The sequence below is a fragment of the Carcharhinus amblyrhynchos genome, chromosome 7 (genome assembly GCF_965287045.1).
Source record: "Carcharhinus amblyrhynchos chromosome 7, sCarAmb.v2.hapA, whole genome shotgun sequence".
NCBI lineage: Eukaryota > Metazoa > Chordata > Chondrichthyes > Carcharhiniformes > Carcharhinidae > Carcharhinus > Carcharhinus amblyrhynchos.
In genome coordinates this window covers 31,018,040-31,031,661 of record NC_137330.1, presented here as the reverse complement: position 1 = coordinate 31,031,661, position 13,622 = coordinate 31,018,040, and the positions used below count along the sequence as shown (strand labels likewise).

General features: G+C 41.9%; 1 protein-coding gene across 5 annotated transcripts in view; it reads left to right on the top strand.

Moving 5' to 3' along the window:
- The window catches only part of pxdn (peroxidasin), a 235,530-nt gene that overhangs the window by 81,791 nt on the left and 140,117 nt on the right, over positions 1-13,622 (top strand). For all 5 annotated transcript variants that reach the window (XR_013886990.1, XM_080192074.1, XM_080192072.1 and 2 more), the window contains exon 2: positions 6,114-6,185. Coding sequence is in view for 4 of the 5 variants with exons in the window: in XM_080192074.1 (XP_080048200.1) it covers positions 6,114-6,185 (72 nt within the window). In the remaining variant the exon portion in view is untranslated. The remainder of the gene's footprint in view (positions 1-6,113; positions 6,186-13,622) is intronic.

Here is a 13,622-nt window from a genome sequence, read left to right as displayed (position 1 = left end):
CAATTAACATGAATGGATCTTTTTCTCATTGGCAGATGTGGTGAATGGTGTGCCACAGGGATCAGTGCTGAGGCCTTAATTTTTTACAATCTGCATAAAAGAATTGAATGAGCAGATTCCACCCCCGCCGCTTCCCCAAAATATCCATAATCCATTTATATTAGCGTGAGGGTACGATTTTTGAAAGGTTAAGTTGCTGGCGGTGCTGATTTGAAGCTCCATTGCACTGAAGCCCACAATCGTACTGTCACAAGCAACTGTTTATAGGACCAGATGCTCATTCAATACCTTTGCATGGGAAGTTTCATTATCAAGCTTTTATGTTAAAGCATGATCAAACATTGTAAGATAAGGTAATGTATAGATTTAAGTATTACCCACTGTTGAACTGGTTCTTTTTGTTGTCAGTTATGTAACCTCTCTGTAAGTAGTCTTAGTTTGTGGGTTGTAAGATTTACTCTGCCTTTTCATTGGTTTTCGCTTCCTTACCTGTAGTATTGGCTTACTGACCCTTCAGTAACATTAAATTTGCAAAGACACCTGGCTTCACTTACCTTGTGTCCAGTGTATAATAATTCGACGAAGACTAATATTTTATAGATAATTACAGTGAATTTAAGGCCTATCAAGCTGGACATTCCACAAAAATTCAAAGCTTTTGGTGAAGAAGTGAAACCTTGAGATTGCTTACCACAAGCAGCTGGCTATAATATAACCCAGCCTATTGCATATTGACACCTAATGGGGTTTGGCAGCGCTCAGATTCTATTTTTGAGTTTGATTTTTAAGTGTGTCAAAAGTGGGCCTGCACATATTCCTTAATTCCACAAGTTGGTGCAAGTTTGACCCTTTTAGTTATTCTCTCTTTGTAGCTAAGGGGCCTAGTGGTATTATCGCTCAACTATAAATCCAGAAACCTAGATAATGTTCTGGGGGCCCGGGTTCAAATCCCGCCATGACAGCTGGTGGAATTTGAATTTAATAAAAAAATATCTGGCATTAAGAGTCTACTGATGACCATGAAATCATAGTGGCTTGTCAGAAAAACCCAGGTTTGGGGTGACGAGTAATGTTCGCACCATACAAATGCCAGGCAATGAACATCACCAATAAGAGGCACACTGACCACTGTTCCTTGGCACTCAATGGTGTAACCATCACTGACTCCACCATTGTCAACATCCCTGGGGTTACCATTTACCAGAAACACAACTGGACTCACCACATAAACACAAGAGCAGGTCAGAGGCTAGGAATATTGCAGTGAGTCACCTCCTGACTTCCCAGAATCTATCCACCATCTATATGGCAAAAAAAGAGTGTGATGGAATACTCCCCACTTGCCTGGATGGGTGTAGCTCCAACAACACGCAAGAAGCTTGACACCATCCAGGACAAAGCAGCCCGCTACAATCGTTCAATCCCTCCACCATCGATGTTCAGTAGCAGCAGTGTGTACGATATACAAGATACAACGCAGCAATTCACTAAAGGTCCTTAGACAGCACCTTCCAAACCCACGACCACTTCCATCTAGAAGGACAAGGGCAGCAGATGAATGGCAATACCACCATCTACAAGATCCCCACCAAGCCACTTACCATCCTGACTTGGAAATATATTATCGTTCCTTGGTCACTTGATTAAAACCCTGGAATTCCCTTCCTGAACATGGACTGCAGCGATTCAAGAAGGCAGCTCATCACCACCTTCTCAAGGGCAGCTAAGGGTGGGCAATAAATGCTGATCAGCCAGTGACGCCCATGTCCTGCAAATGAATAAAAAAAAACTAAGGGCATGATTTTTGGATAGCAGGGTTTACTGTCTTGCCACTGAAAAAGTTGCCTTAAAACTCTCCTCAGCTTCCCAGACAGTAAACCACCATTTCCCCAAAATGGAATGGTTTGTTTAAAGTAATATGATTGATGCTATATACACATTGACATTAAATAGGTTGGTTGTCCTTACGACAAACAGTAATTTCACCAATTTCAGGTAAAAGATATCAGCCTCGTTGCATTATCTCCAGCCAGTGGTGTCAACTGAGTCGTCCTGAGGGGTGAATTCAGGGAACTGGTATTGGGAGAGAACAGCCACAGTCTGAGAGGACAGTGCGATGTGCTAAGTTGGCAGGTCCAGAGTGAAAGTCTCGGTTGCTGAAGATCTGCTAAGGGGGGAGGAGATGGGGCTCATGGAGGAGGACTAATCAGATGGCTTGAATAATAGGAAAGGGCAGAGTCAGGGTGGGCACAGGAATTCCAGTGGATGCTGGCTCTGAGGTGAGGGAATGCATGTGGAGGTTGATCAGGGTGGCATCCAGTGTAATGTGGGGAAGTTCAAAGGTGACGGAGGGCAGAAGATTGGTAATATTGGATGGGTCAAGGGTGATGGAGATAAGTTGGTAGGTGACAAGAATAGGAGAGAGGTGATAGCCCAAATATGGAAGGTGCCATGCACCACCTTTTCCAAAGCTGACCTTCATCATGCAATTAGTCTGTCAATTAAATACCTTGAAGTGGAAGGAGGATCTTTTTGAACAGGTGCATGTCAAGGTCAGCACAAACAGCTGACCAGAGGGGTGCCTGAATATTTGAGACAACTAGATGTCAATCATGGTCACTTGTGTTTCTCTCTCTGTAGTACAGCCCATATAGCAGCAGGTTTAGTTGTGACTCACTGGTCTCATAACATTGAGACCCCAGCTGGGTGTGGAGCTGCTGTTCATTCGGTACCATTTGCCATTGACTCAGTCAGAGGTGGGGGGGAGATAGGTGGATTCCTCAAAGGAGCACAACTGATGGCTGTAAGGACTTGAAAGGAGTAATGCAGATCTCCAGGTCTGTATGAAGTGAATGGCTGTCTGGGTGCACTTTAAATATGGTGCCAAGACCTTTGACCCTTTGATCTGATGGTGAGGCAGCCAACTTATGTCTCCCTGGTCACGAGATACATCATGCTCCTTGCAGATGCATAATTTATCAGCTGAAAAGCAGAAGACTGCATGTGTTCGACTGGATTGTTGGACTACCGTCCAGCAGGAATCGCACCAACTTTCCCACCCATTACTGGGCTAGACCCAGAATGGAAAATTTGGCCCATTTGTGGCAGGTGATTTGAAGGACAAATCCATTGTGTAAGAAAAGTGAAAAATTTAACATATCAAAAGCAGAATTGGAAAGTCTGCAAGATTGCATGTAGTGACAGGGAGTGACACAATACTATTCCTTGTGTTCTTTATAGTTCACATCAACTGTCATTTGCTTGTTAAGTCATGCTTTATTTACACTGATTGTGTTAAAGTTACAGGAATGGAAACCCTATTGTAATTTTCCATTTGGGTGAATATGGTCTGTGCTTCCCCCCCCCCCCCCACTTTCCGTATGTTTTGTCATGGAATACTGCAGGTTCTGGTAATAACCATGGCAGTAGTGCTGCAAGTTTAAGGGGGATGTCATAGGAGAGATCTCTTTCAAACTTGGTTTCTTATTTCTAAAACATGATCCTTTGCTTTGTGTATTTAGTGCTAATGAAGTGTCCTGAAAGATCAGGAATAGTTCCTGTAAGCAAAAGTAATTTCCGCACTATTATTTTAACAAAATTTAACTAAACAAAGTCAATTCCTCAGTAATAAAAACAAAAAGAAGCTGCCGGACTCTGAGTCTTTCCAGCAATTTCTAAATGTGTTTCAGATTTCAAGCATCTGCAGAAATTTTGCTTTTATTTCAAATCTCTATTTATAGTTCAGAAAGCCCTCCAACACCTCTACTTTCTTAGAAGACTAATGAAATTTGGTATGTCTACTGTGACTCTCACCTAACTTCTACAAAAGCACCATAGAAAATATTTTTTCTGGTTGTATCACAGCTTAGTATGGCCCCTGTTCTGCCCAAGACCGCAGGAAACTACAAAAGGTTGCAAACGAAGCCCAGTCCATCGCTCAAACCAACCCCCCACCCATTGACCCTGTCTACACTTCCCACTGCCTTGGAAAAGCAGCCAGTATAATTAAAGATCCCACGCACCCAGGACATTCTCTCTTCCATCGGAAAAAAGAGACAAAAGTCTAAGATCGTGTACCAATGGACTCAACAACAGCTTCTTCCCTGCTACCATCAGATTTTTGAATGGACCTACCTCTCATTAAGTTGAGCTTTCTCTACACGCTAGCTATGATTGTAACACTACATTCTGCACTCTGTCCTTTCTTTCTCTATGTACGGTATGTTTTGTCCATATAGCGTGCAAGAAACATTACTTTTCACTGTATATCAATACATGTGCCAATAATAAACCAAATTTTAAAAAAGTCCTTAGTATGTGAAGAGTGAATGTTGAATGTTCATGATTGCAGCCTACAGTCACTAACTCCTGGATTGTACGAGTGACCAAAAGTTGGAATGAATTTCTGTGTCACAATCATGTAGCAAACTGAAAGAAACTTGGATTTCAGGCTTTGGTGCTGCTCTTTGTGCACTGTCAGACCTTCTCAGCCAAGTTTAAGTCTGGAGACAGAAGTTGGCTTGAATTTTTCGGATGACAACGTCTCGTTTCCCACTGACTCTGAATGCCTATATCAAATGACTGTTGAGTGGCTGCAAGCAGGGCTTCCGGTCGTTGCTAGGGAGGAAAGCCAACCTCAGAGAGCTGCAGGCCAATCAATTTACTAGCAGCCCTTCAGTCCCCGCAGCGACAGTGCTGCTGTGGACAGAACAAGAAATGCAAGAGGACATCAGAGCCCAAGTACAGGCATCAGAAGCCTAGGTAAACTCAAATGGTCCCAAGGAGAGGTGGGAAAACCTGGTGTGTCAAGGAGGTGATCGGGGGGAAGTTGGGGAAAGGGAGGCCGTGTATGTTGGAGGCCACAGGACCTTAGGATGGAGACGTGCTTGACATCAACAGGGGGGCTTCTGGTGGAGTCTACCCTGCCTTTCGGCCCAAGATGCCATTCTGTTACAGAAGTTCAATCCTCCCAGCAGCCTAAACCGTCCCTCCCCCCCCCCATCCCTCCCTCTTCTCCAACTCCCACCTCCATCCCCATCCACCTCCTAAAACCCTGCCAATGGGAGAAGTAAAATATTCTGGACCGTCATTTGTCATGAAAAATATTTGTTATTGTCATACTGCAACGTGACTTTGTTCTTAATGGCCTCTTTGTAGATGGGACTTGACTATAATTTCTTGTAGTTCTCTTCTTTACAACAGCTATCAATGAAGTGGTTTTGAAGCTCTTGGACTTGTCCTGACTTTCTTCAAAACAGATTTTTTTTTTGTTTTCGTTTTGAGTTATTTCCAGTGGTGGCAGTCACATGGTGATCAGCAGATTTTTGTTTAATTCATGTGACACAATTCTGTACATACTTTTTGATAAACGTAAGCCTCTGTGGTTTTTGGCAATCATGTCTGGCTTCCTCTGAATCATTCAACCATCCAAATGCTTCTCATGCAGCATGTCTCTCTATCTGGCCAATTCCACCACTTTCCCACAACCAGTGTAACAGACGGATTACTTTTGTCTTTTCCCCTTATTAGTAACAAGTAGTCTCATGTCAAACTTGGGGTCACCCAGGTCGATTGCAAACTTGACATGACGGTTAATAAGTGGTCAAAGTTGCAGTGCATGTCACATCACAGCTGGATGCTATTACGTGGTGACTGGTTTGCTGTGACAACGTTCAATGTCTTCTGAATTGTTGCTGGAATTCTGAAGTATGATTGCGTTTTTTGGAAATAAGTATGAGCTGTGTAATTTTAAAAAAAAATTTTAATGCCACAGACCTCAAAAACATTTGTTAAGGTATAGCCTATATCACATATTTAGACAAAAGCCCAATAGAACGTGAACAGCGAATTTTGGAGGTTTAATTTTGAATGAAATGTCTAATTGAGATCTCTGGTCAAAATGTACTTGTGCCAGCATATTTGTACATCACAGTAAACATTTTGCTAAGTTATGAACAGATGTGGAAGGAGGGTTAAAAAAGTGTCGTGTTTGAAGAAAATAAAATGGTAGAAATTTGTATTTTACAAATTCTTACAAAAGTGGAATAATTTTCTAATAAATGACTCCATTCATTGTGATTGATTCTTTTCATTTCTATTTCTGATTCTATCAGGGACTTACGATTCAATAAAATCAAAGATATTCCATCTGGAGCCTTCAGACGTTTGAAGCACCTCAACACACTGTAAGTGCCCCTTCACTGACTTCCTCATCTGGGTTTTGTTCAATAAGTTTTAGGAGATTTACAAGGATGTTGCCTGGATTGGGTAGCATGCCTTATGAGGATAGGCTGAGGGAGCTTGGTCTTTTCTCCTTTAGAGAGACGAAGGATGAGAGGTGACCTGATAGAAGTGTATAAGATGTTGAGAGGTATAGATTGGGTGGATTCTCAGAGGCTTTTTCCAAGGGCTGGAATGGTTGCTACGAGAGGACGTAGGTTTAAGGTGCTGGGGAGTAGGTACAGAGGAGATGCCAGGGGTAAGTTTTTCACTCAGAGGGTGGTGGGTGAGTGAATTCAGCTGCCATTGGTAGTGGCAGAGGCAAATTTGATAGGATCTTTCAGTAGACTTCTGGATGAGTACATGGAACTTAATAAAATTGAGGGTTATAGGTAAGCCTAGTAGGTATGGATATCATTGGTGCAATTTGTGGGCCAAAGGGCCTGTTTGTGCTGTAGTTTTTCTATGTTCTGTGCTTTAAGTTCCAAGAGACAGCATAGCTCTGCATGACTTGTGCAATTCCTGTGTTATTCAGGTTGCCACAAAGTAGAATTATTGCAGAATGGTCATAAAGTGAGCTGGAGATCCATTCCACCGTAATAACCTTCAGCCAAATGGAAGTAAAAGAGCCCAAAGTAATGTTGCCATTACTATTTGCAGCAGTGTTTGAATTTGTATGACATTGGAATACCTGGAGAAAAAGGCACCATGATAATTCACAGAATCATAGAATCCGTACAGTGCAGAAAGAAGTCATTTGGCCCGTTGAGCCTGCACCAACCACAATCTCATCCGGGCCCTATCCCCATAACCCTATGTACTTACCCTGCTAATGGGCAATTTAACATGACAAATAATCTGCACATCTTTGGATATAATTAATTTATAAAGCACAGGATTCTGTTTTTGCTGTTTAGTGCCAAACATGATCATGAAATTTATGCAGATATAACTGAAATTTGTCAAGTTATCTCATCTCTCCAGTCAGTGCTGGGCTTAACAGTTTCATAGCATGAACCAAACAGTGGGATACAAGTATATTGATTCTTCAGTGGGTTTCCTCCGGGTGCTCCGGTTCCCTCCCATAGTCCAAAAGATGTGCTGGTTAGATGCATTTGCCATGCTAAATTCTCACCTCAGTGCACCCTGACAGGTGCCGGAGTATGACGACTGGGGGATTTTCACAGTAACTTCATTGCAATGTTAATGTAAGCCTATTTATGACACTAATAAATAAATACCACTTTTACCTGAATCAGAAGGCTGTGAACTCAATTCTACTCAGCTTGAGCACATAAATCCAAGCTGACACATCAGTGCTACTCTGAGTGACTGCTGTAATGTTACGGATGCTGTATTTTAGATGTGAAATGATACTGCCTGTTAGGCATTCTCTATGTGGTATGATTTTGCTTCCCAATTATTGGATTAGTGGGACAGGGGAAGAGAACGGGAAGGGTGCAGGGCCATTGAAAATGCGGGCCATATTCTGACTGGCAGACATTCCTATGCTCCTGTTTGGATAATAACGTTGATAAAATGGAATGTGCTAATTTTTCACATTCTGGAGGACAGATGTAGACATGAAAGCTGGGATAATGATAGAATATAAGAATTTAAGAACATAACATAAGAACATAAGAAATAGGAGCAGGAGTAGGCCATCTAGCCCTTCGAGCCTGCCCCGCCATTTAGGTCACCTTTGTTCCTTTTCGCCTCTTCACTGTGACATGTAAGTTGGCCTTCGGCAATCAAAATGCCACCAGCCCTGTTCTCACTACCATTGATGGTCTGCATAAAACAGCGTCTCCAGGCTGCAGTGAAAATTTGTAAATAATCAAGGGTGAGCTCCCTAGTGAGCTCCTTGTGTGTCTTAATTGGCCTACTCATTGCTGCAGGTGAGTTTACAACCTCACCCTCGTCCTGTTCTCCACTTGCCTTCATGAAAGATGCTGGGCTGAGGTGGCAGACCATCTGTCAGCACCGTCTTGTCAGTTACCCATCTTTGTTCTGACTTGGTTTGACATCCAAAAGTAGACGAAGTAGGAAGGATCGAAAGCTTCAAGTTTTTAGGTGTCCAGATCACCAACAAACCTGTCTTGGTTCCCCCATACCGACACCATAGTGAAAAAAGCCCACCAATGCCTCCGCTTTCTCAGAAGGCTAAGGAAATTTAGTATGTCAGCTACGACTCTTACCAACTTTACAGATGCACCATAGAAAGCATTCTTTCTGGTTGTATCACAGCTTGGTATGGCTCCTGCTCTGTCCAAGACTGCAAGGAACTACAAAAGGTCATGAGTGTAGCCTAATCCATCACATAAACCAGCCTCCCATCCATTGACTCTGTCTACACTTCCCACTGCCTCGGCAAAGCAGCCAGCATAATTAAGGATCCCATGTACCCCGGACATTGTCCCTTCTTCCTTTGGGAAAATGACACAAAAGTCTGAGGTCACGTACCAACCAACTCAAGAACAGCTTCTTCCCTGCTGCTGTCAGACTTTTGAATGGACCTACCTTGCATTAAGTTGATCTTTCTCTACGCACTAGCTATGACTGTAACACTACATTCTGCACTCTCTTGTTTCCTTCTCTATGAACAGTGTGTTTTGTCTGTCTAGCGCACAAGAAACAACACTTTTCATTATGTCAATACATGTGGCAATAATAAGTCAAATCAAGAAGTCTGCCCCTGATTTTCTAGACTTCAGGGTATTTGGGTCTTGACAGTATTCCTTTACTTAAATCATAGAATCCCCACAGTGCAGAAGACGATCATTCAGCCTATTGCGCCTGTATCGACAACAACCCCACCCAGCCCCTATCCCCCAACTCTAAGTTTTTACCCTGGTAATCCTTCTAACACTAAGGAATGTTAGCATGGCCAATCCACCTAATCTGTACATGTTTGCACTGTGGGAGGAAACTGGAGCATCTGGAGGAAACCCACGCAGATGCAGGGAGAATGTGCAAACCCCACACAAATAGTGACCCAAGGCCAGAATTGAACCTGGGACCCTGACACTGTGAGGCAGCAGTGCTAACCACTGTGCCACCTGCTTGTCTTCCTATTCCTTAGTCCTTAACTTGCTGCCACCCAAAAGATCTTTTAATCTCTCTTCCACTGGATTCCTTTTGATTCTCCTCAGACTTTGTTTACCTTCAAACAGCTCCCCAGAGAAGGGTTCTTTTGTCCTAATAAACAGCCTCTTAATTTTCAAATTATCGAATATCTACATACTCTGGCCCAACCCTTAACTCATTTTCTGCTTGACCATTCCATTCATTGTCATTATTTGGATTGATACTGACTTCTTTATTCTTTATCCTTTTTTATTCTTTATCTTTTTTTCTCTCGTGTCATCTGTGGCTCAGTTGGTAGCCTCTGAATCGTAAGGTTCCAGGTTCAACTTCCACTCTAGGGCTGACCCTGCAATGCAGTAATAAGGAAGCATCTTTCAGATGAGATATTAAACTGAAGCCTTGTCTGGCTGTTAGGTGGATGAAAAAGATCCCATGTGTTCAGACCCAGGCTAGAACCTCCAAGGTGTTTTATGAAAGTAGCCTTGACCCTAAGTTTTTAGATTGAATTTGGCATGGGGGAGCATAAGGTGTTTCACTCCAGGTATAATTCTAGTGACCCACTAGAAGCTTTTTATCAAATAAAGTTTATTTGAGAACAGGGTGAAAATATAATTTAAAAAATTTAATAAAACTTTTGCCAGTTGTAAGAATCAAACATGATATGGTATAAACCTTAACAGCTAGTTATCTATGATGTTCCAAGTCAACTAACACCCCACAAACACCCAACCTTCTGGACTTGGCGCAAAAGCAAGTGTGCTCGCATGATGCTGGATTTTGCAGCATTTTAACACCTCCTATGAATTGGTCCCTTCAATATTGGGTTAAAACGCTGAGGTTTTCCAGTCCTTGAACTTTTAGCACACCTCTGGGGGGTGGGGGGGGGGTGTGCAGAGAGAGAGAGAGAGAGACTGTTTTCTGTCTCGAGTCCGAACAGGATCTGAGAAAAGTTAAACTAAAACCGTGGATTTTTCTGTTGGGGGGAGGGGAACTGGTCCCAGGCATCACCTGACCTGTCAATCATATTCACTCACCAATTCCAAAAGTGTCATAAAACCCCAGGACACCGTATTGGCCCAGATTAAAAATAAACATGATGCCATGCTATTGCTTCATCAACAATTAGAGGACACCAGCTGCAGACAAAACGGTGCCAATAAAATGCTTGGACCTGCTTGAAAAACCTTCAGAGAAACATGATTGAAATACATTTCTCAAAGGCACACATGGCAGTGTTTCAAAGCAGAGCAGGGGAGTTATCCCCAGTGTCCTGGCTAATACCTATTTTTCAAGCAGCATAAAAAAATAGGCTAACAACAGGTGCTATCACATTTCTGTTTGTGGGAGTTTGTTGAGCACACATTAGTTGCCACATTTCTCATGTTACAACAGTACTTCATTGCTGTAAAATGCTTTGAGATGTCCAGTGGTCTTGCAAAGTAGTGTATGAATGCAGATTTTTTTTCTCGTTCAGTCATTTGCAAGGTAGGAAATGAGAGCTATCAAAAGAATGTTTGCATTTATATACAGCCTTTCCTGTCTTCAAAACATCACAAGGTGTTTCATTTACACTGAATTACTCTGAACTGCTCTGCATGGAATTGCAGTAAAATGTCAAGCATAACGCATCAAGAAAATTCCCACAGACTGCCATCAAGATGAATAACTATAAATTGTTTTTTTTCTTAATAGCTGAGGAAGGGATATTGGTCAATTTTTAAAGAACAGAATATCATTCTTTTGTTCAAACAAGAACATGTGATTTTATACCATGTGGAACAGGCAAGTGAGTCTCTGGTTAGTGTTTCATCTTAAGAGCCAAATCTATGACATTGCAGCACACCTTAAGTATTCAAGTGGAATGCCCTCATGTCAATTTGTTCAACATTTGTTTATTATAGTCATTGGCTGCATTATTGTTTTTTGCCTTGCACCATGTCTGAGTTCTATTTATCCAAGGTTTATCTGAAGAAATTGGTGCTGAATTTCCAGAGTCTTGGGCTCTTTCTAACACTGAAGCCCTATGACACACGCGCATAAAAATGTTTAAGTGTTACTATTTAATTCTGGCAAAATGTGCCACATTAGCAAGATTGTTCTCCTACCAACTTTTCAAAGCAGGACAAGTCAGATCGTAAGGCTGCTGCATTCAGACCAAGAATAAATGTCAACTTAATTGCAAATAATATTTGATAGACACAGGAGAACACAAACAGATGCTAATGTCACATATATTTCGAAAATGATTGAATTAGTCCCAAACTAGAAAACATATGTTTTAGAATACAATCATTAGAGATTGTAGTAACAACATTCCGGAAAGAAGTAATTACTTGTAGTTGTTAAGCCCACCATCGCTACCACTGCCCCCACACATGCGCACGCACACGCACACACACTCACACACACACACACACACACCCCCCCCCCCCCCTCAGCGTTTTGACTCAACTAAAGTTGACCAGGTACAGCAACCCTGTATGTCAAGAAAGGAGCCTTTCATGTCACAGCTGCTGATGTTGATAAACAAGTTTAAAGTTTATTTATTAGTATCACAAGTAGGCTTACATTTACACTGCAATGAAGTTACTGTGAAAATCCCCTAGTCGCCAAACTCCGACACCTGTTCGGGTGCACTGAGGGAGAATTTAGCGTGGCCAATGCACCTAACCTGCACATCTTTCAGATTGTGGAAGATAAGTGGAGCACCCAGAGGAAACCCAGAACATGCAGACTCCACACAGACAGTGACTCAAACCAGGAATTGAACCTGGGTCCTTGGTGCTGTGAAATTGCAGTGCCAACCACCGTGCCTCTGTGCCGCAAAAAGTTGTCTTCCTCCTCAAAAAGTATCTCTTGATAGGTCAAATTGCCTCCAGTGTACAAACTTATGAAGCTTCGCACCTCAAAGATGTCTCTTACCACAAAGCAAACCTAACTTAATTAGTTTATGAATACAGACCATAGTGTGACCGAAGTCAGTGAAACAGTTTCCATTAAAAATGTAGGGTCTCGCAGACTCACGGTAATTTCTACCAATCAGCCATTTACTCATTCAATCCCAAGTTCATCCTTCATAGTTTTGAGCCTGACTTTTGGTTTTCCACACACCTTCATATGCCCTTTCAACATCTAGTTGGAACTCACTGTAGGGTTTTCTGTAACGATTAACTCTTGTCTTTCTAAGTGAGGGTTAATATTTTCATGCATTAGTCTCTATAAAAGCTCAGCTGCTACAGAGACTAGACCAGCTTCTTTGTTCTTTGTTCACTAGCTTTTTTTGTCTTCATGAAGATGCGTAAATTTGGCAATCTCGTAAAGTCTATTGGTCAATTTTAATATTCAAACTCAGTAATAATATATTATTCATTATTAAATTGGATTTAGCCAATTTATTCAAATTCGCAAATTTACTCTCAAATGTAAGCTGTTGCCAGATGACTGGCCATATATTGATGCCCCAATTCCACTAATCCACTCTTTCAAAGGAGTTTAAGTAGTCAGCACTGAGATCTATCTCCACTTAGACCAGGTTGTAGGAACAGGGCATAGTTATATCAGAAATCGGTGATCTGTTCCATCACTGTACCTGCAGATGTTAATTCGTGATTGATATGTGAATATGACAAATTTACCTCAAAGGTGTTGTTTAAAACACTGCAGTATTGCTGTGTTTCTTAATTGAGAAGATTTGAGTATAGGGGTAGAGATGTTTTGCTGTAATTGTGTAGGTTGTTGGTGAGGCCACACGTGGAGTACTGTGTGCAGTTTTGGTGTCCTTATCTGAGGAAGGGTGCCCTTGCTACTGAGGGAGTCCAGCAAAGGTTTATCAGGCTGATTCCTGGGATGGCAAGTCTGTCATATGAGGAGAGACTAAGCTGGTTAGGATTATATTCATTAAAGTTTAGAAGAGTGAGAAGGGTCTCATCAAAACCTATAAAATTCTAACAGGGTTAGACAGGATAGATTGAAAAAAATGTTCCCAATGGTGGGGGAATTCAGAACTAGGGGTCATAGTTTGAGACCTTTTTAGGACTAAGGTGAGGAGAAATTTCATCGCCCAGAGGCTGGTGAATGTGTGAAATTCACTCCTACAGAATGTAGTTGAGGACAAAACGCTATCTAATTTCAAGAAGAAACTAGATCTAGCTCTTGGAGCTAATGAGATATGGGAAATGGAGTGGGAGAGGGCAGGTGGTGGGGAGGAGGAAGAATCAGGATATTGAATTCGATGATCAAAATGAATGGTAATGCAGCCTTTCTGGATGTGCTGACCTTTCCCATCATCAATATTGTCCTTCCATTTAGGACTCTGC